The sequence below is a fragment of the Cherax quadricarinatus genome, chromosome 21 (assembly GCF_038502225.1).
Source record: "Cherax quadricarinatus isolate ZL_2023a chromosome 21, ASM3850222v1, whole genome shotgun sequence".
NCBI lineage: Eukaryota > Metazoa > Arthropoda > Malacostraca > Decapoda > Parastacidae > Cherax > Cherax quadricarinatus.
This window is the reverse complement of record NC_091312.1, coordinates 5535270-5559533: the sequence shown is the minus strand read 5'-3', so window position 1 is coordinate 5559533 and position 24264 is coordinate 5535270. Positions and strand designations below refer to the sequence as shown.

The 24264-nt window shown below is 39.6% G+C and overlaps 1 protein-coding gene across 12 annotated transcripts in view; it reads left to right on the top strand.

Moving 5' to 3' along the window:
- Positions 1-24264, top strand: part of Wdr62 (WD repeat domain 62) — a 697795-nt gene that overhangs the window by 517618 nt on the left and 155913 nt on the right. For all 12 annotated transcript variants that reach the window (XM_070087131.1, XM_070087133.1, XM_070087132.1 and 9 more), the window contains 2 exons: positions 2099-2272; positions 20770-20960. In XM_070087131.1, the coding sequence (XP_069943232.1) occupies positions 2099-2272; positions 20770-20960 (365 nt within the window). The remainder of the gene's footprint in view (positions 1-2098; positions 2273-20769; positions 20961-24264) is intronic.

Sequence of the window (24264 nt, the reverse complement as noted above, 5' to 3'; positions counted from 1 at the left end):
TGACCATAACACAAGACACATATCTCTTTTTGATGTACCCCATGTCCATATCACACTGTGTAAAAACTCTATGCACATAAAGGGCCCCAAAATTTGGAATTCATTACCAGAAAATACCAAAGTGACCTGGTCTGAAAATCAATTTAAGACTCTTCTCAAAAGCCACTTAATCACCCGAGACTAAATACTCAATATTTAACATTACCAATAAATCTACCAATTACCTAAATCTTAAAACTTCATGACTAGACAATCAAGCTCATATATTGGCAAATTACCACATAGAAGTATACATACCTACCAAAACCAGTATTGCCGTTCACCAAATTAGAGCAATCTCATACCGTAAACTACTGAAAACTACTCCTGAATCATGTTTCATAAAAAGCATTTTTGAATACAAGAATATATCCTTTGTTTGTATAAATTAGGTTCACTTGTTAATAGAACTTCTGTACAACTATGATAATTTCTTTAGTGATAAGTAGTCAGTAAGCCATTAAATTAAGTCAGCCCATAATGCCAAGGTATAATAGAGGCTCTCTTTGCACTGCAACCCATCATTGTAAAAATATAATCTCAATGTACTACTCACAAAAAAAATAAATGAATTTGAATCCATAAGTCAGTATCAATATATAAACTTGTTTGGGTATCCAACTTCCTATGTATACAGTGGACCCCCGCATAACGATGGCATCGCATAGCGATTTTTCCGCATAACGATTACTTTTATCGCAAAATTTTTGCCCCGCATACCGATTAAAAACCCGCATACCGATTTTCGTCCGAGACGCGTCCAATGTGCCCTCACATGTGCCGGCCGTCCCATTGTTTACCAGCCAGCCTCCGCGGTAACATCCAAGCATACACTCGGAATATTTCGTATTATTACAGTGTTTTCGGTGGTGTTTCTGGAAAATAAGTGACCATGGGCCCCAAGAAAGCTTCTAGTGCCAACCCTGTGGTAAAAAGGGTGAGAATTAGTATGGAAATTAAGAAAGATTTTGAAGGGTTTGGGGCTAACCCTGAGAAGCCTATGCCAGTTGTGGAATCCATTGTGCCTACTTCAAAGATTAAGGAAATGTGTGCAGAGTGGTTTGAACTGCAAACCTTTATAGATGAAAATCACCCTGACACAGCTGTTGCAAGCCGTGCTTGTGACTATTTCAATGACAATGTTATGGCCCATTTTAGGAAAGTCTTGAAGAAACGGGAGGTACAGAGCTCTATGGACAGATTTGTTGTGCGACAGAGGTCCAGTGACTCTGAAGCTGGTCCTAGTGGCATTAAAAGAAGAAGGGAAGTAACCCCAGAAAAGGACTTGCTACCTCAAGTCCTAATGGAAGGGGATTCCCCTTCTAAACAGTAAGAAGATAATGCTCTCCCCTCCTCCCATCCCATCAATCATCACCAGATCTTCAATAAAAGTAAGTGTCATGTAATTGTGCATGCCTTTTTCAGTTTGTGTGTATTAAAATTAACATTTCATGTGGTAAAAAAAAATTTTTTTCATACTTTTGGGCGTCTTGCACGGATTAATTTTATTTCCATTATTTCTTATGGGGAAAATTAATTCGCATAACGATTATTTCGCATAACGATGAGCCCTCTTGCACGGATTAAAATCGTTAACCGGGGGTCCACTGTATATGTGTGGAATAATCATAGGTCTCTCAAATTTCTGGGATCTTCCATTTTAGGCAGTCAGATAACTTTGGGCATTTAATGTACCCTGGTCCCTCCCAAAAGAATTCTAGCCCACACATTGCATGATGAGAGCCATAAATCCAGTACTGCATTAGGCACCATGGTGAGAAGTCACAGAGTTGCTCCTGGGTGGGTCTGATGTGAAATCTTTCTTTGCCTGGTGCCTGCACACAGAACAACAACAGAGTTTAGTGAGCAGTGGCAAGCAAAGTTGTATTAGGCTGAAATGAGCTTTTGAACATTACTAAAGGTAAAAGTAGCAGGTATTGGTAGGGAATAGGTGTCATATATTCCATTTAGTCCATCCAGGATATCATAGCAGAAAAAATGTATTGAAGCTAAGTTGAGCAGGGCTATATAATAACTAAAAATTTTGGATTCCTATCAGAATGCCTCATGACATGACCCAGACGATGACAGCACGTTTAGCCCAACAAGCAGAGAGAGCTTCCAAGGAAAAGAAAAAGCCACAGAGACAGTCTATTGACAACGAGGACTTCAGGGGTGCATCTGAGGATATCTTTGATCAGAATGCAAATGAGGCAGAGGAGCCAGATTATAGGTGAGTCTTCACTTCTGTTTTCGTTAGAGCAGTCTTCAACACTTGTTAATATATAAGAAAGGAACATTTTGTGATTATGTAAAATAACAAAAAAAAGGCACAATACCGTGACTGGAACGATACACAAGTCAGATTCCAAGTCGGACCGAAACGTCGTCGTAAGCTCCTCTCTTCTATGTGGGTTATTTGTGTATTATGTAAAATATTATGACAATCTACTTTGAAAAAATATGCCACTTTTCTCAAACAGGCTCACAGCCTAAATATTTGGAGATTCATCATATGTACAGTAGGGCCCCACTTATACTACAGGTTAGGTTTTAGGCTGCCGCCGTTAAGTGGACGTTGCTGGAAAGCAGAACGCCATTTTTTCCACTTTTAAATACATATAAATGCCAGATAACAAGTTTACACTAACATACCTTAAGTTAGCAATTGAACTTGGCATTAAAAACAATAAAAAGTAAAATACACATACAGTATGCTTATTACTGACCTTTAAATATTTGTAGTCTTAATGTAGGGTGAGAGATGAGTAGTACAGGTCCACCATTACAAATCCGGCAATCAGTTATTCGGTTGCTTCAGTTATTCGGCACTTATTATGGCTAGCATAATTTCAAATTTCCAGGGTCGCCACACCAACCTGCTGGTACTGTTTGGTGGCGCTACTTGCTGCATAAGTCATTTTAATTTCTTTTTCTCCATTTATTGTTTTAACCTGCTTACTTTTAGCCCTAGCCATGGTTCCAATGAATAAAAGAAATGCTTCTCATTATGTAAAGCACCAACACAGTACATTATCCATTAAAGATAAGGTGGCTTTGAAGCCACTGTCAGTTGCCATGAACTCAGTCTCATGAAGCAGGAGCATATGCTTTATTATTACGCTAATATCAACGTTACAGCTTATTGTCTATCACAATTGATCTAATATAACATAATAAACAATATAAATAACATAAAACATGTTAAATAATCCAGAATGAATAAATAATATTTGGCATAACACCGAGCAGTTCGACGGAGGTATGAAGAGGATATGGGATAAAATACCATTCTCCTATCCATCTTGGAGGCTTATATTAGAGAAAACGGAGTATAGCACAGGGCTACCTGTGATATACACTCGTACTGCGCCATAAAACTGAAACAAAAAAGCTATTTTCTCTTCATAGATTATCACACATAGCAGCACGTGTGTAGATAACCTAGGATAACCCAAAAAGTCAAAGTGGCTTATCTCTAGTACCTGGCTTGGGTTAGCCATATATGATTTTTGGTAAATATTCGATTCCCAGCCAGGGTAGAAACATTGGGTGTGTTTCTTTACAGATGTTGTCTATGTTCACCAATCAGTAAATGGGTACCTGGGTGTTAGTTGAATGGTGTAGGTGTTATCCTGGGACACTGACCAAATTTGCTTAATATACTCAGCATAACAAGAGGCTTTCTATATAGTAGTATGGCACTGATGTCAGCTAGGCCTGTATACCTTGTATATGTATGTATAGTTAATAAAGATATTATTATTATTATTATTATTATTATTATTATTATTATTATTATTATTATTATTATTTTATTTATTTATTTTTTTTTTCAACAAGTCGGCCGTCTCCCACCGAGGCAGGGTGACCCAAAAAAGAAAGAAAATCCCCAAAAAGAAAATACTTTCATCATCATTCAACACTTTCACCACACTCACACATTATTACTGTTTTTGCAGAGGTGCTCAGAATACAACAGTTTAGAAGCATATACGTATAAAGATACACAACATATCCCTCCAAACTGCCAATATCCCAAACCCCTCCTTTAAAGTGCAGGCATTGTACTTCCCATTTCCAGGACTCAAGTCCAACTATATGAAAATAACCGGTTTCCCTGAATCCCTTCACTAAATATTACCCTGCTCACGCTCCAACAGATCGTCAGGTCCCAAGTATCATTCGTCTCCATTCACTCCTATCTAACACACTCACGCAGGCTGGAAGTCCAAGCCCCATGCCCACAAAACCTCCTTTACCCCGTCTCTCCAACCCTCCTTCCTTCCCCTGTAGATTTATATGCTTTTCATGTCATTCTACTTTGATCCATTCTCTCTAAATGACCAAACCACCTCAACAACCCCTCTTCTGTCCTCTTGAATAATGCTTTTATTAACTCCACACCTTCTCCTAATTTCCACACTCTGAATTTTCTGCATAATATTTACACCACACATTGCCCTTAGACAGGACATCTCCACTGCCTCCAACCGTCTCCTCGCTGCTGCATTTACCACCCAAGCTTCACATCCATATAAGAGTGTTGGTACTACTATACTTTCATACATTCCCTTCTTTGCCTCCATAGATAACGTTTTTTGACTCCACATGTACCTCAACGCACCACTCACCTTTTTTCCCTCATCAATTCTATGATTAACCTCATCCTTCATAAATCCATCCACCGACACGTCAACTCCCAAGTATCTGAAAACATTCACTTCTTCCATACTCCTCCTCCCCAATTTGATATCCAATTTTTCTTTATCTAAATCATTTGATACCCTCATCACCTTACTCTTTTCTATGTTCACTTTCAACTTTCTACCTTTACACACATTCCCAAACTCATCCACTAACCTTTGCAATTTTTCTTTAGAATCTCCCATAAGCACAGTATCATCAGCAAAAAGTAACTGTGTCAATTCCCATTTTGAATTTGATTCCCCATAATTTAATCCAACCCCTCTCCCGAACACCCTAGCATTTACTTCTTTTACAACCCCGTCTATAAATATATTAAACAACCATGTTGACATTACACATCCCTGTCTAAGACCTACTTTTACTGGGAAGTATTCTCCCTCTCTTCTACACACCCTAACCTGAGCCTCACTATCCTCATAAAAACTCTTTACAGCATTTAGTAACTTACCACCTATTCCATATACTTGCAACATCTGCCACATTGCTCCTCTATCCACTCTATCATATGCCTTTTCTAAATCCATAAATGCAATAAAAACTTCCCTACCTTTATCTAAATACTTTTCACATATATGCTTCAATGTAAACACTTGATCTACACATCCCCTACCCACTCTGAAGCCTCCCTGCTCATCCGCAATCCTACATTCTGTCTTACCTCTAATTCTTTCAATTATAACCCTACCATACACTTTTCCTGGTATACTCAGTAAACTTATTCCTCTATAATTTTTACAATCTCTTTTGTCCCCTTTCCCTTCATATAAAGGGATTATACATGCTCTCTGCCAATCCCTAGGTACCTTCCCCTCTTTCATACATTTATTAAACAAAAGTACCAACCACTCCAACACTATATCCCCCCCTGCTTTTAACATTTCTGTCCTGATCCCATCAGTTCCAGCTGCTTTACCCCCTTTCATTCTACGTAATGCCTCACGTACCTCCACCACACTTACATTCTGCTCTTCTTCACTCCTAAAAGATGGTATACCTCCCTGGCCAGTGCATGAAATTACCGTCTCCCTTTCTTCCTCAACATTTAAAAGTTCCTCAAAATATTCTCACCATCTACCTAATACCTCCCTCTCCCCATCTACTAACTCCCCGACTCTGTTTTTAACTGACAAATCCATACTTTCCCTAGGCTTTCTTAACTTGTTTAACTCCAAAATTTTTTCTTATTTTCATTAAAATTTCTTGACAGTGCCTCTCCCACTCTATCATTATTATCTATTATTATTATTATTACTATTATTATTTTCTCAGTTGTTTGTTGGGTTATCTTATTCAAACTTGGGCAATGTATGATGGAAAGATACTTCTTAACGTACACCAAAAAATGAAAGAAATCAGACCATAAATAGCGGAGTTCACTTCTCAGCCATTAGCGGCCGCTTTGCGTTATATTATTGTATGTTTTTTATGGTTATATTTTCGTTTTTTCGGTCTCATTTGATAGAATGGAAGATATATTACAGAAATAGATATGATTTTGATTGCTTTCGTGACGAAAAGGACCTTGGAATTGCGCTCACAGTAGCAGAAATATTCTATTTTTTAGCGATGCTCAAGAGTAAACATATGATGTCACTGTCCAATACCTGTCCGCCTGCCAGTCCAAATTCCAATACGGAGTCAAGACTGGGTTGACATTATTTAATTATGGGCTGACATTATTTATATGGGTTGGCATTATTTATTTATTATTTGCTGATGGGTGAAGATAGACAGCAGGTGTAAACACACCCAATGTTTCTACCCTGGCTGGGAATCGAATATTTACCAAAAATCATATATGGCTAACCCAAGCCAGGTACTAGAAATAAGCCACTTTGTCTAACTTTTTTGGATTATCCTAGGTTCTCTACACATATGCTGCTATGTGTGGTAATCTGTATAGAGAAAGTAACTTTTTTGTTTCAGTTTTATGGTGCAGTACGAGTGTATATCACAGCCCTGTGCTACACTCCGTTATCTCTAATATAAGCCCCCAAGACAGGGAAACCGGCAGGCCGGACTTGAGTCCTGGAGATGGGAAGTACAGTGCCTGCACTCTGAAGGAGGGGTGTTAATGTTGCAGTTTAAAAACTGTAGTGTAAAGCACCCTTCTGGCAAGACAGTGATGGAGTGAATGATGGTGAAAGTTTTTCTTTTTCGGGCCACCCTGCCTTGGTGGGAATCGGCCAGTGTGATAATAAAAATAATAAAATAAAGACAGGGATAGGAGAATGGTGCTTGTATCCCATGTCCTCTTCATATAAATATTGTTATGCAGTTGTATGCATAACAGTAAAGCTATTTTTTTTTTTTTGTGCGTGAATAAAAATTTCAAATGGTAAGCAAGAGTAAATTGCCAATTTCTGACCACTTTATTGGGTAGTTGAAATAGGTGAATGGGCGGTTTCTTGTACTCAGTCGACAGACTAGAAGTAAGTAAATAAGTAAGTTTATTCAGGTATACGCAAATACAGTTACATAGATTATCATACATAGCAGCGTATGTATAGAGAACCTAGGATAACCCAAAAAAGTGAAAGTGACTTATTTCCAGTACCTGGCTTGCGCTTGCCATACATGATTTTTGGTAAATATTTGTTTTCCTCAGTTGTTTGTTGGGCTATCTCATTGAAACTTGGGCAGTGTATGATGGAAAGATGCTTCTTAACGTACACCAAAAATAAAAAAGACGGACGATAAATAAGGGAGTTCACTTCTCAGCCATTAGCTGCCTCTTTGTGGTATATTTTTGTATGGTTTTTATGGTTGCATACTTGTTTTTTTGGTCTCGTTTGATAGAATGGAATATATATTACAGCAATAGACATGATGTTGATTGCATTCATGACGAAAAGTACCTTGAAATTGAGCTCCAAGTAGCGGAAATGTTCGATTTTTGCTGGTGTTCAATGAACTTTGTGTACATCAAGTTGTTTAATTTTATTAAGTGTATTCTAACCTAACCACTCTGTAGTCCGGCAAACTACAGGTCTCAATGATGCCGGATTTGTGGTGGAGGACCTGTATTTATTGTAAGAAATCAGGTGTGGTAGGTATGGTAGCCATCCAGACCACCCTACCCACACGTAATATATTACGACATTTAACCCCGACATTTAACCCCTAAACGGTCCAAACATATATATACGTTCTTAAGCATCCCAAACATATATATACGTTTTAATTTTCCCATAAGTATTAAAACAAAAAATCTTTTTACATGAAATATAGATGTAGTACATACACAATATAATGGGACATGATGAATGAAACATTAACAGCATAACACTGACTTTTATTGGCAATTCTTTTTAGTGTATGGAAGATTGGAGGAGGAGAGAGATTGGATTAGTTACTGTTTGGAAGGGGAATTCCCTTCCATCAACACCTCAGGTACCAAGTGCTTTTCTGGGGTTACTTATTTTCTTTATTTCTTAATGCCACTAGGACCAGCTTGAGAGTCACTGTACACCGGTGGCACTAAATACTTGTCCAGAGAGCTCTATTTCTGGCGTCTCTTTAAAACTTCCCTAAAATGGGCCAAGACTTTGTCACCATACAAGTTGCCAATATGGCTTGCAACAGCCTTGTGAGGGTGATGTTTCTCCATAAATGTTTCCATCCTACCCCACATTTCAAAAATCTCCTTAATTAATGAAGAAAGCAACTTCTTCAATCTCTCTCCCTCCTCCTCTGCAGCAATATTCTGAGGTGCAGGCTGTTGCTGTTTTTGCTGAAGCTCTTGCAGCTCCTCAGTGGTTAGCTCTTCATTGTGGTCCTCCACCAACTCTTCCACATCCTCCAAACTCACATCCAACCCTATGGAACTCCCCAATGTCACAATAGATTTCACAACTGTCATCGCTCATCAGGGTCAGCCCCAAACCTTTCAAAATCCCTCTTGTGGAAACAATCTGGTCACAGTTTTCTCCAAGCAGAGTTCAAAGTCCTGGTAGTCACTCCCTCCTAAGCCTTACCTATAAGGCTTATGCAATGGAGGATACTGAAGTGATCTTTCCAAAACTCTCTTAGGGACAAGTGAGTGTCTGAGGTCACATTAAAGCACCTTTGAAACATTGCTTTGGTGTAGAGTTTTTTAAACTTTGAAATGATCTGCTGGTCCATGGGCTGGAAGAGAGGAGTGGTATTAAGGGGCAAAAACTTTACTGTGATGAATCCAAACCCCTCCAGAATTAGGTCATTCAAGTTTGGAGGATGAACTTATTCTGACGACTCGAGTAGAGAGAGGGACTTGTGGAAAAACATTATGACATGCAAGATACACAGATGCATTGTCCATTAGCAGGAGACACTTGAGATCCAATTTCTTTTCCAGGAGGGAATTCCTCACACTAGGGCCAAACACTTCATTGAATCACTCGACGAAAATTTCCCTCGTGACCCATGCCTTATTATTAGCTTTCCAAAACACACACAATTTACTCTTCATAACATTGTTTTTCCTGAACACACTGGGATTTTCAGAATGGTACACTAGTAACGGCTTCACTTTGAGATCCCCACTAGTATTAGCACAAAACATGAGAGTCAGCCTGTCTTTCATAGGCTTGTGTCCTGGCAGTCCCTTTTCCTCCTGAGTAATGTAGGTCCTCTTTGGCATTTTCTTCCAAAATAGGCCTGTTTTATCACAATTGAACACTTGTTCAGGTTTCAATCCTTCAGCCTCTATGTACTCCTTGAATTCACTTAAGAATTTTGTAGCTGCAATTTTGTCCAAATTGGCAGCCTCACCATGCCTTATCACACTGTGTATGCCACTACAGTTCTTAAATCTCTCAAACCAGCCTTTGCTGGCCTTAAATTCACAAATATCAGTACTCGTTGCAGGCATTTTCTTTATGAGATCATCATGCAACTGCCTAGTCTTTTCACAAATGATCGACTGCATAAGACTATCTCCTGCTAATTGTGTCTTGTTTATCCACACCAATAATAACTTCTCAACATCTTCGAGTACTGGTGATCTCATTTTTGTCAGCATATTTACCCCCTTTGCAACAACAGCTTCCTTGATTTCCTTTTTCTTGGCCACGATGGAAGCTTTGGTTGTATAGGGTTTGTTATACATCCTGGCCAGTTCTGCCACACGTACACCACATTCATATTGTTCAATGATGTTTTTCTTGAATTCAGTTGTATTTCTCACCTTCTTTACCAAAGGCCTGGCACTAGGAGCTTTCTCTGGAGCCATGGTAGCTTATTTAGCAGTTGCAAGCACTAAAATGAATGAAATATTATGAAATATTTCACATGAACAAGTGAGGGGACTGTCACTCACTGGTAAACAATGGCACACTGGCTGGGAAGGGAGGGCAAGGAGGCTTGGAGCCATGTGTACGCGTCCGGGACGAACGACAATTCGCAAGCCAATTTTTTGACGAAAATAAAGTAACGATTTTTTAAAATTATGTCTATCGAGCCTTACGATTGTCAAGGGACCACTGTATATGTTCTCTCGCCCAGCAATCCAAATATTTTGAAAACAATATTTAGAGTGTATTTTTCTAAGTGTTATAGGATAAAAAATTTTTTAGGGTCAATATGTACTGAGATATGAGGCCGCAAAGTTGGCACTGGATTCTCACCTGACAGCAACATCGAGTCCTGCCGCTTGCAGAAGTGTTGCCGATATACCTTGTTTTCTTGTTTTTATATTACAGTGGACCCTTGGGTAACAGTGACATCGGATAGCGATAAAATCGGATAGTGATGCATTTTAGCGTAAAAATATTGACTCGGCCAATTATGAAAAACCCAGTTAAGGACAATCGTCCTGAGCACGTCCTCCTGTCCGTCAGGCCTGAGCGCGCCTCAGCTGCCCTGCCTTCAGCCATTGTGCCATTGTTTACAAGCCAGTGAGGACAGTTCCACGCATACATTCGATACATTTTGTATCATTCCATCGTTTTTAGTGCTTGTAACTGCTACATAAGTCACCATGGGCCCAAAGAAAGTTTCTAGTGCCATCCCTGTGGTAAAAAGGGTGAGAAATACTATTGAATTGATGAAAGAGATAATTGCAAAGTATGAAAGTGGAGTGCTTGCCTCTGAGCTGGCCCGGTTGTACAACAAACCCCAATCAACCATGTCTACTATCTTGGCCAACAGAAATGCAATCAAGGAAGCTTTTGTTGCAAAAGGTGCAAGTATGCTTACAAAACAGGGATCGCAAATACTCGAAGATGTTGAGAGACTGCTATTGGTGTGGATCAACGACAAACAGTTATCAGGAGATAGTGTTTCACAGTCAGTCATATACACAGTGTGATAAGGCATGGTGAGGCTGCAAGTTGTGACCAAAAAGCAGCTGAACAGTATGTGCAGGAATTCAAAGAGTACATAGACACTGAAAAATTAAAACCCCAACAAGTGTTTAATTGTGACGAAACAGGCCTGTTTTGGAAGAAAATGCCAAACAGCATCTACATTACTCAGGAGGAAAAAGCACTGCCAGGACACAAGCCTATGAAAGACAGGCTAACTCTAATGTTTTGTAGTAATGCTAGTTGGGATTGCAAAGTGAAGCCTTTACTCATGTATCACTCTGAAACTCCCAGTGTGTTCAAGAAAAACAATGCTGTCAAGACTAATTTGTGTGTGATGTGGAGAGCAAACAGTAAGGCATGTTTTACTAGGGACATTTTCCATGGTGATTCTATCATGTGTTTGACCCCAGTGTGAAAAGATACCTCCTGGTAATGGACAGTGCTCCTGGTCATCCTCCACTCTTGGAAGAGCAAGTGGTGCAGGAGTTTCGTTTTATCAAAGTGAATTTCTTGCCCCCTAATACCACTCCTCTCCTCTAGCCCATGGACCAGCAGGTCATTTCAAATGTCAAAAAACTGTACATGAAAGCAGTGTTTCAAAAGTGCTTTGAAGTGACCTCAGACACTGAATTGACCCTATGAGAGTTTTGGAAAGATCACCTTGGTATCCTCAGTTGCATAAACCTTATAGGTAAGGCTTGGGAGGGAGTGACTTGCACGACTTTGAACTCTGCTTGGAGGAAACTGTGGCCACAATGTGTGGAAGAGAGGGATTTTGAAGGGTTTGGGGCTAACCCTGAGGTGCCTATACCAGTTGTGGAATCTATTTTGTCATTGGGGAAGTCCATGGGGTTGGAGATTAGTGGCAAGGATGTGGAAGAGTTGATGGAGGACAACAATGAAGAGCTAACTACTGATGAGCTGCAAGAGAATCTACAACAGCAAGAGACCACAACTGAGGAAATTGCTTCAGAGGAGGGGAGAGAGAGATGGAGGAAGTTGCCGTCTTCAACGATTAAGGACATTTGTTCAATGTGGACAAAGGTGCAAGCCTTTATGGATAAACATCACCCTGACTCGGCTATTGCAAGCCGTGCTGGTGACTTTTAGAATGACTATGTTGTGGCCCATTTTAAGGAAATCTTAAAGGAATGCCAGAAACAGAGCTCTATGGACAGAAGTCCAGTGACTGTCAAGTTGTTCCCAGTGGCATTAGAAAAGGAGGGAAGTAACCCTGGAAAAGGACTTGCTACCTAAAGTCCTTATGGAAGGGGATTCCCCTTCCAAACAATAATACACCTCCATCATCTCCCCTCCTCCCATCTCATCACTCATCAATAAAGGTAAGTGTCATTTATTCTTCATGTAGTATTTATTCATGTAGTATTTATTCTTCATGTAGTATTTATTCTTCATGTAGTATTTATTCTTCATGTATTATTGTTTTCTGTGTAGGAAACTATATTTCATATGAAAAAAAAAAATTAATACTTTTGGGTGTCTGGAATGGATTAATTGGATTTCCATCGTTTCTTATGGGGAAAATTAATTCGGCTAATGATAAAATCGGTTAAGGACAAGCTCTCTGGAATGGATTAAAATCATTACCCGAGGGTCCACTGTATTTATGTAATTTTTATGTTTTGATAATTACAATTTATAGTAGTTCTTGTGATTTCATAGCCAATCTTTGTTCTGACACTAATACAGTGGACCCTCGAGTTTCGGCAGCATCGACTTTCAGCAAGTTTTTTCGGCAAAATTTGGCCTCGAGTTTCATGATTAGACTCGTGATTCGGTGACCGTCCAGTACCCGTCTGCCCATCACCATGCACACAAAGCCAGTCTCCCACGCCATTCACGCTCAGTGTGTCATTGTTTACCAACACATGATCATCACCCCTACGGGTTCATACGTAATAATCCATTGTTTTTTGTGATTGCAACTGCTAAATAAGTCACCATGGGCCCAAGGAAAGCTAATGCAAGCCCTTTGGTAAAGAAAGCGAAGAACACGATCCAGAGAGATTTTGAAGGGTTTGAGGCAGACCCTGATCCTGCCGACCGTCTGCCTGTTGTGGAAGGTGTTGTGGCATTGGGCAAGTCCATGGGGTTGGAGGTGAGTGACGGGGATGTGGAAGAGTTGGTGGAGGACCATAGGGTAGAGCTAACTGCAAGAGCTTCAACTGGAACAGCATCAGACCACAGCTGAGGAACTTGCTTCAGAGGAGGAGGAAAAAGAGAGTGAAGGAGGTGCCTTCTTCGGTGATTAACCCTTTCAGGGTCGACAGGCCCTCTCAGAGACTTGTTCTCAGGGTCGCCTAAATTTAAAAAAAAAAAAAAAAAAAAAATTTTTCTTTTGAAAAGATAGAGAATCTTTTCCCAATCATAATGACACCAAAAGTATGAAATTTGATGGAAAACTTACGGAATTATGCTCTCGCAAAGTTAGAGCTCTCGACGATGTTTACGCATCGGCGATTTTGCCCACTTTGAGCCCTATTTTCCGCCAATTCCACTGTACTAGTCGACAAAAATCATGAATATTTCGCTAGAACTCCATTTTTTCTATTGAATGAGTTCAAGAAACCACCCATTCACCAATTTCAACTATCCAGTACAGTGGTCAGAATTTAGCAATTTTGCCAATTTCACACAAATTTCAAAAGATACCAATTTCCAAATAGGGTCCAGAATAAACAAGAAAGACATTCCTGGCACTAAAATGACATTTCCTCTGTTCATTAGTCACATCCCAATACCCCTCTTACATTCTTTTGCTTTCCACTTTGAATTTTTATTCTCACAAAAAATAGAAGATTTACTGTTATGCAGACTACTGCATTAGTGTAAAAAATGGTATAAATAATATCGGTGCACTTATGAAAGAATATTAGACTCACCAGTTGACGTGTATTGGACACTTAGCATGATTTGTTTACTTTGGAACTTTGGTAAAAATCGAACATTTCTGCTACTTTGAGCTCAATTTCAAGGTACTTTTCATTGTAAAATCAGTCAAAATCATCTCAATTTCTGTAATATGTCTTCCATTCTATAGAATGAGACCAGGAAAACTAGAATACAACAATAAATACCATACGAAAATACAGTGCAAAGTCGCTGTTTTAATCCAAAAACACGGTCAAAGTTTTTTTTTTCTCGTTACGCACTGTGTGCTGCAGGATTTTTTTTATACTGCACACACTGACTACATAGACCCATTCTTTCATATGTAGGCCTACCAGCTTTCTCTCACTAGATGTGAGGGCGCTAGAATTTAGGCATACTAGTACGTCAAAAACCCTGGTGCGTAAGCCGTACTAGTACGGCCGAAACCCTGAAAGGGTTAAGGACATGTTTTCAAAGTGGAATGAGCTGCAAAGTTTTGTTGAAAAGTATCACCCTGACCAAGCTGAAACAAGCTATATATGCAACATGTTCAGTGACAAAACCTTGTCCCACTTGAGGCAAATCATAAAGAAATGCCAGAAACAGACCTCTCTGGACAGATATTTTGTGTGACAGGGGTCCGGTGACTCTCAAGTTGTTCCCAGTGGCATTAAAAGAAAAGGACTTGCTACCTGAAGTTCTAATGGAAGGAGATTCTCCTTCCAAACATTAGTGTACACCTTCCTCCTATCCCCTCCTCCTGTCTTCCATCCACCCAGAAGTCTTCAATAAAGGTAAGTGTAATGTTATTATTATTTTTTATATGCATGTACTTGATTTCTGATTGTTTTCAGTATGTAAATCTTTATTTAATTTGAAAAAAAAAAAAATTTATTTTAATATGTTTGGGTGTCTGGAACGGATTAATTTTATTTCCATTATTTCTTATGGGGAAAATGGTTTCAAGCTTTGTGGATTTCGACTTTCGGCAGGCTCTCTGGAATGGATTAATCACGAAACTTGGGGGTCCACTGTATTAGGTACTGAAATTGTACTCGGTGTGTCACAAGCACACTGACAGGTGAACATTTTCACCTGCCTTAGTCATTTACTATTGTCTAGGAATATGTATATGCAAAGCACAGTGGACCCTCGAGTTTCGTAAGCCTCGCACTTCGTAAATTTCGCCTTTCGACAACTTTTTTCGTCAGAATATATCCTCGCGGTTCGTGATTTGCCTCACCATTCGTCAGTTATCTGGAATGCATACGAGTGGCCTCCCAGCAGCCTCTCGTACACAAAGGCTCCCACAAACCATTCAGAGAGTCAGTGTGGCATTGTTTCTGGGTGAGCGAACATCACCCCACTCGTTCGTATGATACATTGTGTAATAATCCACTGTTTTCTGTGCTTGCAACTGCAAAATAAGCCACCATGGGCCAGAAGGCGAGAATTCAAATTAGATAAGTTTAGATTCTGATAGGAAACAGGATGAAGTTGGAGGTATCTGTGGGCCAGCATTTTCATCCGATCAACTGACTTTATCTTGTTGACATCGTATAGCATTATGACATCAGCGAGATAAAGTCAGTTGATCAGATGAAAAATGCTGGCCCACAGATGGCTCCAACTTCATCCTGTTCCCTACTTGCATGTCTCATAACAATAAGAATGCTTTCAAATGAGCTGATGTAGGTAACAGCTCTAAGCTTAGAGGAAATGGTATGGTGATACCGACGAGATGTGGAAAAAGACACTTATGTACAGTTCAGGACATTTATTAAAGGAAACGTTTTGCCACAAGTGGCTTCTTCAGTCCTAATTCAGAGAAAACTAAGAAAACGCATATGTATAGTGCCAGGAATCAGGTGAAGTGTCGTGTGGGTTGTAGCAGCAGCAGCAGCGGCAGCGGCGGCGGCGGCGGCGGCGCCGCCGTTGCCGCCGCCGCCGCCGCCGCCACCGCCGCCGCCGCCGCCGTTGCCGCCGTTGCCGCCGTTGCCGCCGTTGCCGCCGTTGCCGCCGTTGCCGCCGTTGCCGCCGTTGCCGCCGTTGCCGCCGTTGCCGCCGCCGCCGCCGCCGCCGTTGCCGCCGCCGCCGCCGCCGCTGCCGCTGCTGCTGCTGCTGCTGCAAGAACAAGAACTACTACTAAGGAGGTGAGACGGATGGCTACAGAGGGACCTGTTGGCATCATGCAACAGCAGTTTCCAGAATAGGTAATATCCTGTTGATTAGCAATTTTGAGATACTGTAACTGCTGGATTTTTGTTTTATAATGTTACGGACAGCAATTAGTGCAGCTTCTATGCATTTTCTCCATCTTAAGTCATCTTCTTTAATCACTAGTTTAGCTTCATTGAATTTCATGAGGTGTCCAACATCGTCCCTATGTTGAACACACACGTTTTTGTGGTCATAATTTCTGCAAGCATTTTTGTGTTTGGTGATCCTAATGTCCAGAGATCTAGCTGTTTCCCCTATACATGTATATACTTTGTCACACCCCCAACATGGTATAGTGTAAATTCCTGCACTTGTGCCAGAGTCATGCTTGGGTTTTTGTATCAGGTTCCTTATAGTAGTTGAGCTGGTAGATATTTTATTCAGTTTTCTGTCAAACATTTTTGAAACATTAGTGGCAACATTGCTGACTGGTAAAATGATGTAACTTGGAGGCTTTTCTTCAACTTGATTGGTGTTGGTTTTGTTGAGGATACGTGTCGCACGTTTCCTGCAGTCATGTATGAAGTGTAGGGGAAAGTGTAGTGAATTAAAAGAATTGGTGATGTATGTGTATTCTTCAAGGAACTGCGGACTGGAAATTCTGTAGGCTCTCAGAAAGAAGCCAGTAACTACCCCTCTTTTAGTTCTGATGTCATGGTGAGAGAAGAAATGTAGAAGATCATTCTTGTAGGTAGGTTTCCGGTAGACTTTAAGAGAAAGTCTGTTTTCACCAGTGAGTAGGAGAACATCGAGAAAAGGTAATTGGTTGTCCTCTTCCTCTAATGTAAATTTGATAGTAGGTTCCAGAGTGTTGATGGTGTTGAGGATGCCACGTACATCTAGATTTTTGGGTACAACGACCAAAATATCATCAATGTACCGCTTCCATGTAACTGAACTAGGGATGTTACTGAGTATCCGTCTGGATTCTAGGTCCTCCATATATAAATTGGCAAGTACTGCATTAAGGGGGATCCCATGGCTAGCCCAAAGAGTTGTTTGTACTTCTTGTCTTCACACCTAAAGCAGTTATAATGAGCACAATGTTCGACAAGGCTCTCAAAATCTTGGCAGGGTACAGGTAACTCTATATCATTGTTAATCACCCTGCGATAAAGGTAAGTGGCTTGATCAACTGGGACATTGGTGAATAAGGCAGTCACGTTGAAACTTTCCAATTCAAGATGTAATAGATCTCATAGGCATGATGATACAGAGTTACCTGTACCCCACCAAGATTTTGTGAGCCTTGTCGAACTTTGTGTTCGTTATAACTGCTTGACTCCTGCCACTATATATACGCGTTTTCCTAGTTTTCTCTGTATCAGGACTGAAGAAGCCACTCGTGGTGAAACGTTTCCTTTAATAAATGTCCTGAACTGTATATAAGTGTCTTTTTTCACAGCTCTTAGCTTGTCAATAAAGTTAGGAATCCTTAACCTGTAAATAGCTTGTCAATAAAGCTAGGGATCCTTAACCTAACCTTGTCAATAAAGCTAGGGATCCTTAACCTAACCTTGTCAAACCCTGTGTTAAAAAAAAAAGAAAAAGGATATAGGAAAGTACTGGTTTGGTGATAGGGTAGTTGAAGAGTGCAATGGTCTACCTGGTAGGGTTATCAAAGCTTAAACCTTGGGTAGTTTAAAATTTAGGTTGGATAAATACATGGGTGAGAGGGGTTGGTTTTGAGTGGGACTTGCACACGAGTAATTAGAATTATCAAAGCTTATTTTACACACTAAAATATATAATGACATAGTTTTGTAATACAAAAATGATTATGCTTGAAGAAACATAATTCGTAGTAGGTGGGAAAGACTTGCAGCTTCTTAGGACATTTGTTAACATAAGATAAATTTTTCACTGAAATATCAGTCACCATCTTCAAGATTCATTTCTGCTACATGATGTAATGACTTGTTATACTCTATGTATTATTTTAACTCACCTCAGATTGTAACCACCTTAATTCGTATAGGACATTTGAACAATACCTTCCAGCTTGGCTAGTTTAATAAACTTTCACATTTTGTTATATCATGTTCCAGAAATGAAGGTAACTGATTTTCACCAAAACGTTGCCTGTACTTCAATAAATGTCCTATGAACTTATGATTGTAATAGACATTAGAGTGTAACTTGAGTATTTAGTGAAATATTAAATTAAATTTTAATGTTAAATTTAAATTCCATTTTAAGAAGACTAAAAAAGCAAATATTGAAGTATGATGTAGTAATGGTTGGGGATATGATTAAATTTAACCCTTCACCCCTTAACTGTCCAAACGTAAATCCATGTTCTCTCGCCCAGCGCTCCGAATATTTTGAAATTTTTTTTTTTTTAATAAAGAGGGCATTTTTCTACACATAATAGAATAAAAAAAATTTAGGGTCAGTACTTACCGAGATAAAAGACCATAAATTAGCTCTGGATACTCACCTGAAGTCAACATGGAGTCCTGCTGCTTGCAGAAATGTTGCCGATATACCTTGTTTTTTTTTTTTTTTTTTTTATTTATATAAGTTTTATGTTCTGATAATTACAATTTCTAGTAGTTCTTGTGATTTCATAGCCAATCTTTGTTCTGACACTAATATTAGGTACTGAAATAGTACTCAAATACTCACAAACACACTGACAGGTGAACATTTTCACCTGCCTTGGTCACATACTATTGTCTGGGACCTATAAATACACAAAGTATTTATAGGTCCCAGCAATGTTTTACACATGCTGGAGTATATATAAAACTCCTTGAAGCACAGTTTAAGATGAGTGTCACTCCACTGCTGACAGTGCAGCAGTGGATTGACACTTGATCGTGCACTGCCTTGGCTTCATTTGTTTTCACTGTTACATGTAAACATGTCTTGTCTGTCTGCGTCTTTCTGTTTATCTCTGTGTCTGCTTATGTCTGCCTGTGTATCTGTCTTACTGTCTGCCTGTGTATCTGTCTTACTGTCTCTGCCTGTCTCTCTTTCTGTCTTAGAGAGCTGCTCACGAACCAACAGGTATTACACAGGATGCAGAGTCGTCACGTCTGATTCCTGAACAAGTGAAAATGTGTATTACTTGCGAGTCATGTTTATATATCTACAAAAACAGTATAGCACTTTCTGGATTTTTTTTTGGGGGTTATCCTAGGTAATATACACTACGTATAATTGTGAGACAGAGACAGAGATAAACATAGAGATAGAGAGAGATGGAGATAGGCAGAGACAGAGATAGATACAGACAGACAGACGGAGATAGAGACAGCCGAAGTCAATCGCCCAGTCAGCTAGCCACCCAGTCTGCCGAACATGTATCACACATGTTCCAGAATTGTTTCTCTTTACTTAGGGCATAGGTTATAAGATATTCTGGCAGTATGACACTACCAGTGATATCAAAATTGAAAGGATGTTCCAGAAATGTTGCATGTGAGTATTATCGAGGTTTTTCATATTTCCTCGACCACCTGTGGCCACATCCATCTCAAAGCCACTAAGCTCAGGGCCAACATCACTTTCCTCTCAAGAGGGGAGTGTTAATACGACATGACATCAGTGAGTCCCTGGTGTTTTCCGCGCTGTTTGCTCTAGCTGGCGCTCATTGGAACTGGCGCTCCCTCAAGGTACTAAATGGTCTCAGTTTTTTTCAGTACTGTGCACACTGAGTGTTAAGACCCATTCTATATTGACCAGGCATCTCAGGCCAATTGTGCCAGATTTGAAGGCAAGAAAAATAAAACGTTGATCTACGTTTGGGGTGCTAGAAGTAACAATGTAGAACTACATTTGGACAGTTTCAGGGTTAGAAAAAGGTGTAATTTATAACTTTGACATAAAAGTTTAATGGCAGTTTTTAAGCTTGCTTGAATTCATTGTGACAATTTTTTTAATTAATCTGGCACTTTTTCCAATTTCTGGTCTTTTTATTTGCATTTAGCATCTATAGAAATTCAAGGGAAACCACAAGAAACAGTGAAAGAATCTGAAGTGTGATACCTGTGAGCTCTGTTGCTGAATAGAATATAAGTGGTTTTCTTGTATGATGTAGTTGAAGGCTGAGTACTTATGTAACCGAAAGTTACAAAAGTAACCCACACATAGGAAAGACAAGCTTACAGTGACATTTCGGTCCAACTTGGACTATTTACAAAGTCACACTAACAGAGTGAGGAAGCCAGTGTATATAGGCAAGCAGGACAAGGATGGGAACAGGAGAGGGCAAAGAGGAGGTAGTGGTAGTGGTAAGGTAGGTAGTGGAAGTAGTAGTAGAAGAAATAGTGGTAGCATAAAGTAGAAAGAGTAGCTTAGTGGCACAAGAGAGAATGGGAAGGAGTGAAGGGTAAAGAGAGGGAATAGTAAAGGTAATAGCAAAAGTAGAGGAATGGAGGGGATGACATTCCCCCATCCTTCTCCCGCTTGCCTATATATACTGGCTTCCTCACTCTGTTAGTATGACTTTGTAAAAGATCTAAGTTGGACTGAAATGTTGTAAGTTTCTCTCTCCTATGTGTGGGTTATTGGTTATTGTTTCGGTCACAGTATCGGCTTTGTATCCTTTATGCAACTGAATGTTCATCACAACTACATTCTGTACAAGATTGAATTCATTATGTTTCATCACAAGATTCAGTATGGGACAGTTACCTTTGTGGGCCAAGAAGCAAATGACGGAGCCTCAAGGCCCAGGCGGAGGCATTGGGGACAGAGGAGGAGTTGATTTGCCCAAGGGACGATGGGCACAGCGTCTTCATAACAATGCTATCACCTTCAAAAGCCATTATGACACTGATTCTGTTATACCATTTCCAGCAAGAGGTAAGTTACAACTATCACAATGAGTAGTAATTTGTTAGGTAATAGTATTAAATTCTGATAAGCTGAGAAAATCACAAATGCAGTTAAATTAAAGCTTTATTGGCCTCATTTTTGCTTGCATAGGTGTTAATACATCCTCTGCATGAACACAACATTGTCAGGAAGGCTTCCATCTAACTTCCTTATGTGCATTTCTCATAGATAGAAATTGTTAGTAATTATGGTGAAATTAAATTTTCTAAAATAATTCTTGTAAAATATTTTATGTATGTAATAACAGTGGTACTACAGTACAGCCTCTCCTCACTTAACGACAGAGTTCCATTCCTAAGACCATGTTGGTAAACGAATTCGTTGCTAAGCATGAAGCATACTGTAACAGTAGTAACAGATTTATACGCCCTCCATATCATTCCACTTTGATCCATTCTCTCGAAATGACCAAACCACCTCAACAACCCCTCTTCAGCCCTCCGACTAACACTTAACTCCACACCTCCTCCTAATTTCCACACTCTGAATTCTTTGCATAATATTTACACCACACATTGCCCTTAGACGTTAACCCTTAACCCTTTCAGGGTCAACAGGCCCTCTCAGAGACTTGTTCTCAGGGTCGCCCAAATTTCAAAAAAGAAAAAAAAAATTTTTTTTTCTTATGAAAAGATAGAGAGAGTTTTCCTGATCATAATGACACCAAAAGTTTGAAATTTGATGGAAAACTTACAGAATTATGCTCTCGCAAAGTTAGCGGTCTCGACGATGTTTACACATCGGCGATTTTGCCCACTTTGAGCCCTATTTTCCGCCAATTCCACTGTACTAGTCAACAAAAATCATGAATATTTCGCTAGAACTCCATTTTTTCTATCGAATGAGTGAAAGAAACCACCCATTTACCGATTTCAGCTATCCAATACAGTGGTCAGAATTTAGCAATTAGGCCAATTTCACACAAATTTCAAAACATGCCAATTTCCAAATAGAGTCCAGAATAAACAAGAAAGACAGTCCTGGCACTAAAATGACATTTCCTCTGTTCATTAGTCACGTCCCAACGCCTCTCTTACATTCTTTTGCTTTCCACTTTGAATTTTTATTCTCACAAAAAATAGAAGATTTACCGTTATGCAGACTACTGCATTAGTGTAAAAAATGGTATAAATAATATCGGCGCACTTGTGAAAGAATATTAGACTCACCAGTTGACGTGTATTGGACGCTTAGCATGATTTGTTTACTTTTGAACATAAGCCTATGAAAGACAGGCTTACTCTGTTGATGTGTGCTAATGCTAGTGGTGATTGCAAAGTGAAGCCATTATTGGTGTATCACTCTGAAACTCCCAGAGTGTTCAGGAAAAACAATGTCCTCAAGGCTAATTTGTGTGTGATGTGGAGGGCAAACAGTAAGGCATGGGTCACTAGAGACCTTTTCTATGACTACTTACACTATGCATTTGGCCCCACTGTGAAAAATTACCTCCTGGAAAATAAATTGGACCTTAAGTGCCTCCTGGTATTAGACAATGCTCCTGGTCATCCCTCAGACGTGGCAGAGCGACTTTCTGGGGACATGAGCTTCATTAAGGTGAAGTTTTTGCTTCCTAATGCCACTCCTCTCCTGCAGCCCATGGACCAGCAGGTCATTGCAAACTTCAAAAAACTCTACACAAAAGCAATGTTTGAAAGGTGTTTTGTAGTGACCTCAGAAACTCAATCGACTCTTAAGAGAGTTTTGGAGAGATCACTTAGCATCCTCAGTTGTATAAACATTATAGGTAAGGCATGGGAAGAAGTGACTAAGAGGACCTTGAACTCTGCTTGGAAGAAACTGTGGCCAGAATGTGTAGACAAAAGGAATTTTGAAGGATTTGAGGCAAACCCTTGGAAGCCTATGCCAGTTGTGGAATCAGTTGTGGCATTGGGGAAGTCCTTAGGGTTGGATGTGGAAGAGTTGGTGGAGGAGGACAATGAAGAACTAACCACTGATGAGCTGCAAGATCATCTTCAACAGCAAGAGGCCAGACCTGAGGAAACTGCTTCGGAGGAGGAGAGAGAGAAATTGAAGAAGTTGCCTAATTCAAAGATTAAGGAAATGTGTGCAATGTGGCTTAAAGTGCAAACCTTTTTTTATGAAAATCACCCTCACACAGCTATTGCAAGCCATGCTGGTGACTATTACACTGACAATGTTGTGAAACACTTCAGGAATATCATAAAGGAATGGGATGTACAGGCCTCTATTGACAGATATGTTGTGTGACAGAGGTCCAGTGACTCTCAAGCTGGTCCTAGTGGCATTAAAAGAAGAAGGGAAGCAACCCCAAAAAAGGACTTGACACCTCAAATCCTAATGGAAGGGGATTCCCCTTCTAAACATTAACACCATCCACACACTTCCCTCCTCCCATCCCATCAATTATCACCAGATCTTCAATAAAGGTAAGTGTCATGTAATTGTACATGTCTTCTTCAGTTTGTGTGTATTAAAATTAATATTTCATGTGGTAAAATTTTTGTTTTCATACTTTGGGGTGTCGGGAACAGATTAATTTGATTTCCATTATTTCTTATGGGGAAAATTAATTCGGCTAACGATAATTTCGCTTAACGTTGAGCTCTCAGGAACGGATTAATATCCTTAGGCGAGGGTCCACTGCACTTTTCATTGTAAAATCAGTCAAAAGCACTTCAATTTCTGTAATATGTCTTTCATTCTATAGAATGAGACCAGGAAAACTAGAATACAACAATAAATACCATACGAAAATACAGTGCAAAGCCGCTGTTTTAATCCAAAAACACGCTCAGTTTTTTTTTCTCATTACGCACTGTGTGCTGCAGGATTTTTTTTTATACTGTGCACACTGACCACATAGACCCATTCTTTCATATGTAGGCCTACCAGCTTTCTCATTAGATTTGAGGGCGCTAGAATTTAGGTGTACTAGTACATCAAAAACCCTGGTGCATAAGCCGTACTAGTACGGCTGAAACCCTGAAAGGGCTAAACTGTCCAAATGTAGATCTACGTTTTTTTTTTCAACATTTGAAAGTATGTAAAAAAACATAATTTTTTTTTTTTTTATATTTGAAAGTGTGTAAAAAAACTTGGATCTACGTTTTTTTTTATTTGAAAATATGTAAAAAAGCATACATCTACTTTTGGAGCACTACACATGTGAACGTAGATCTATGTTTGGACAGTTTAAGGGTTAAGGAAGTGCTTGTCTCAATTTTTTTATTACATTTTTGTTTATGCATGTGAGGAGGTTGGACATTCAGCAAGCATGTTTGAGTGT